General features: G+C 42.6%; 1 protein-coding gene across 1 annotated transcript; it reads left to right on the top strand.

Moving 5' to 3' along the window:
- The first annotated feature begins 1,955 nt into the window (after window positions 1–1,955).
- Window positions 1,956–3,768, top strand: LOC123395312 (F-box/FBD/LRR-repeat protein At3g26920-like). The gene is made up of 3 exons (XM_045090297.1): window positions 1,956–2,924; window positions 3,040–3,174; window positions 3,266–3,768. Exons 1-3 carry the CDS (start codon window positions 2,019–2,021, stop codon window positions 3,623–3,625), a joined length of 1,401 nt encoding a protein of 466 aa, XP_044946232.1. The 5' UTR covers window positions 1,956–2,018; the 3' UTR covers window positions 3,626–3,768.
- The last annotated feature ends 279 nt before the right edge of the window (window positions 3,769–4,047 follow it).

Genomic DNA, 4,047 nt, shown 5'->3' with positions numbered 1-4,047 from the left:
TGACTGTGCCTCCCGCGGTAGCAAACTCATGCCTCCACGAGTAGAAAATCTGTGCCTCTCGTAAAGAAAAGGAAAACATGTTTTTTCTTTTTTCAAAGAGGTACGATCGTGGAAGCAAATCCGTGCCTCTCGCAGATAAAAAAACTGCGTTTCTATTCCCTTTCCAAGAGGCAGGGATATGCCTCTCGTTGAAGCAAATTCTGCTTCCCTGAGAAGCAAATCCGTGTATTTCGTGAAAGAAAAAAACGTGTTTTTCGTGCCTCTCGAAAAGCAAATTCATGTCTCTTATAAAAAAATGCATGCCCCTCGCAAAAAACATTTTTTTTGCATTCTTTATTTTTGTTTTTTGTTCCATATGCTAGTAAAAACTAAGAGAAACCAAAAAATGAAAAATCAAAAACATCTAAAAGCTGAAAACGCGTACAATAAAATAAGGAAAACAAAATTCAAGAAAACCACCCAAAATGCGATACATGGCAATGACTGAGAACATGCTAAGTTATGTGCTCTCAGCCCACCTTAAATAGTCAAGTGATCCTTGAAAGGTTTCGGAAGGAGTTCTTCTAGGAAGCAACTAATTGAGAAGCATTTAGCCTTCTAACGGTTATTTCATGTATCATCATTTGGCGCGTTTTTAGCCGGCGTCACGTGTCGCGTTTTAAACTTTTTTTTTTAAATTTGATTTTTTTTATATTTTTGCATGCATTTTCGGCTTTTTAGATTGATTTTTTCCGAGGGTTTTTATGTTTCGGTTTTTCATCGCTCTTTCTTAGCTTTTGAACATAAAAAATGAAAGAAATGCGTAAAAAATGCATCTTTTTCATGAGAGGCACGGTTTTGTTTTCGCAAAAGGCACGGTCGTGCCTCTCGAAAAGGAAAAAAATGTCTTTTTTTTGCGAGAGGCGCGGTTTTGCTATCACGAAAGGCATGGTTTTGCTTTCGTGAGAGGCACGATTTTACCTTCGCGAGAGGCACGTCGGTGCCTCTCGAAAAGGAGAAAAGAAAAACATATTTTCTATTTTTTTATGAGAGGCACGATTTTGCCTTCGCGGACCGTTCCTTTAGGAAAGAAAAAGAAACGGATTTTCTTATTTATTTTTCTGCGAGAGGCACGATTTTGCTTGTGCGAGAAGCACAGCTTTGCTTTCGGAGAGACATGATTTTGCCTTCGCGGAGGCACGAAAAAAACGCTTTTTCTGTTTTTTTCTATCGTGAGAATTACATTTTTTTCTTTATCAAAACCTATCAATGTGGGATCTAGTTTTGAGGATCTTGTCACGAAAAACACAACAGTGAAAATGATTCAAGATTTAAACGCACGGTTTAGGAGATAAAATATTTTTAAAATACGGATCTATAAAAAAAACTCTAGTTACGACAAATGACTCACTTATCGCAACCTGAAAAGGTGAAAATGATTTTTGAAAAATGTATTCTTCAATTAGTATTTCAGTTCTTCTATGCTGTCTACTACTCCGTACTCGTTTTATTTTAGAAACACTAGCAAAAGGACCCATGCGTTGTAACGGAAGAAAAAAATACCATACGGCACACGCTCTTAATTTATAAAAAATGTCTATAATTTGAGAATTTATAGTTACGATACAAATAAAGATGGTCTTATCCTACAAAAATGCAGTTCAAAATTTCACAAGTCTTCTATTTTAACACGGCTTGCATGTAGATTTAATACGTACAAAGAATCAGTCAAGTGACCTTCAGTTTCATCTCTAATCCTGATTTTGTTGACGTGTTCATCCCCAACCCGGATGAGTACCGGTATGAAAGAAAGACGAATAATGACTTATTTATTAAGATTGCACCCTAGATAGTATTTTTATTAAACGTTTAACAGATAAAATAATATCATATTTAAATTCTACATATTTTTTTAATCAAATTCCATGTATAATATGCCCAGCTCAAAGGAAGAAAGAGCATCCGCAGCCCTCCGGTGAACTTTTTCAAACGCAACCTCTGGAGTCTGGACCCACCCCGCTGAGCTGCGCATCTGAGATATGCGGCGGCGCGAGCCTCCGCCGCCGCCGGCCGGCGGCCCTATGACCCGAAGAAGGAAGTTGGCGGAATCCAAACCGCCGGCCGAAGACACCATCAGCAACCTCCCCGACGCCGTCCTCGGCGAGATTATCTCGCTCCTCCCCACCAAGGACGGCGCCCGCACCCAGATCCTCGCGTCCCGGTGGCGCCACCTGTGGCGCTCCGCCCCTCTCAACCTCGACTGCCGCGGCCTCAAGCACGGGGATGAACTCGCTGGTGCCTTGTCACGCATCATTTCTTCCCACCAAGGCCCCTGCCGCCGCCTCTGCATCCACGCCGACCTCCTTGACGCCCCATCCACCACCGTGGACTCCTTGCTCCGGTCCGACGCTCTGGGCAACCTCCAGGAGCTTGAGTTCTCATGCTTCGAGCAGCCGCCACCGGCGTCAATCTTCCGATTCTCGCTCACCCTCCGTGTTGTCACCATCGGATGTTGCAACCTCCCCGACAGCACCGTCCAAGGGATTCACTTTCCCCTGCTCAAGCAGCTCGGCCTTGAATTTGTCTGCATCTCGGAGTGCTCGCTGCACAGCCTGATTGCCGGCTGCCCCACGCTGGAGTCCCTTCTGATTCACCGCAGCTTTGGCTTTCTCTGCATCCGAATCAACTCGCTTTCCCTTAGAAGCGTTGGTCTTGATAGTTATGCTGTTTCAAGAAATAACAAAGTCCCGCTTCAGTTACATGAACTCATCATCGACAATGCTCCTTGTCTTGAAAGGCTACTCCTTCTGCATCAGGAAACTGGTCTGGACATATCAGTAATTGAGGCGCCTAAGCTGGAGACCATAGGCTTCCTTTCTGATGGGTATTACGAGTGCAGTCAGGATCAGCTGTACAGGCTCGCGTTTGGATCCACAGTTATTCTGGTATACCATCGATCCGTCATGCTTCTGAATTGCTCGATTGCATTTCTTTCAGTGCAAAAATCACATATCACCTTACTTGTGCATGGCCTAATGTTGTCGTTCATGCTTGGTGAAGGGATTACATGTTGATAATCTGGCGATGGTGGTGCGCACGGTCAAGATTGTAGCTGTCCGGATGAGAAATCTTTGTTTGGATGCGGTTATTGGTTTGCTGGCATGCTTTCCATGCTTGGAGAAGCTGTACATTAAGGTGATGATTCATCATTGAAAGTTAAACTACTCATTTGACCTGTTTCTGTTCTCAAGTGGTTGATTTAGTTATCTCTGTATGTTCTTTTTAGGCACGTACATCAGAGTCAAGCAACGCGTGGCGTCGTAAACACCGGAATCTGATCAATTGTCTTGACATCCGTCTGAAGACGATAGTTCTGAAATCATATCGGGGCATCAAGTCTCAAGTTAACTTTGTTTCCTTCTTTGTATTGAATGCGAGAATGCTAGAGTCCATGACACTTCAGGTTGAAACCAGTTATTACAATGATGAGTTCTTGGTAGAACAACGTAGGAAACTTCAGCTGCAGGACAGAGTTTCAAGAGGTGCTCAGTTTCATTTTACAACTGATAGATGTATCCGCACTTCCTGGGACATCAAGCATGTCCGTGATTTGGATGTAGTTGATCCATTTGTACGCCGGTGTTGAAAAACCTTGGTTTGGTCAATCGAGGACTTACTCTTGCCTATCTGCTTATCCCATCTTACGACGGTGTTTCTGGTTTCTTAAGTTTGTATTGTCCTGGAACATTAGGACATCAATTTAGCTATATATGCTGTTTGTTTGCTATACTATGTGGCATGTCTAGACTTATGAAGCATATATCAATCTCTGCAATCTCACTGCACGACCAAGGAATAATCAACGATAGTAGATAGCTACAGCCATAGAAGATAATATCTGGATGTGCTTATCTTGACTACCACTGCAAGAACACTAGGACTGATTGATTGTTAGTATCATAGTCCAAGTTTTCTCTATTGGGAATAAGGATCAGATGGAAATAAATGCTAACTTTGCTGTTTATAAGTGTAGCTTTATTTGATTACTGCACTATCATTGCATTTACC

The sequence above is a fragment of the Hordeum vulgare genome, chromosome 5H, assembly GCF_904849725.1.
Source record: "Hordeum vulgare subsp. vulgare chromosome 5H, MorexV3_pseudomolecules_assembly, whole genome shotgun sequence".
Classification (NCBI taxonomy): Eukaryota; Viridiplantae; Streptophyta; class Magnoliopsida; order Poales; family Poaceae; genus Hordeum; species Hordeum vulgare.
The sequence above is the reverse complement of the archived record's forward strand: the minus strand, read 5'-3'. Positions and strand labels throughout refer to the sequence as shown.

Excerpts from the sequence above, each read along its gene's own strand:
- LOC123395312 (XM_045090297.1), top strand. The coding sequence starts at position 2,019 with ATGCGGCGGCGCGAGCCTCCGCCGCCGCCGGCCGGCGGCCCTATGACC. Across the intron at positions 2,925-3,039 it reads TTGGATCCACAGTTATTCTG|GGATTACATGTTGATAATCT; the intron begins GTATACCATCGA and ends TGCTTGGTGAAG. Across the intron at positions 3,175-3,265 it reads TGGAGAAGCTGTACATTAAG|GCACGTACATCAGAGTCAAG; the intron begins GTGATGATTCAT and ends TGTTCTTTTTAG.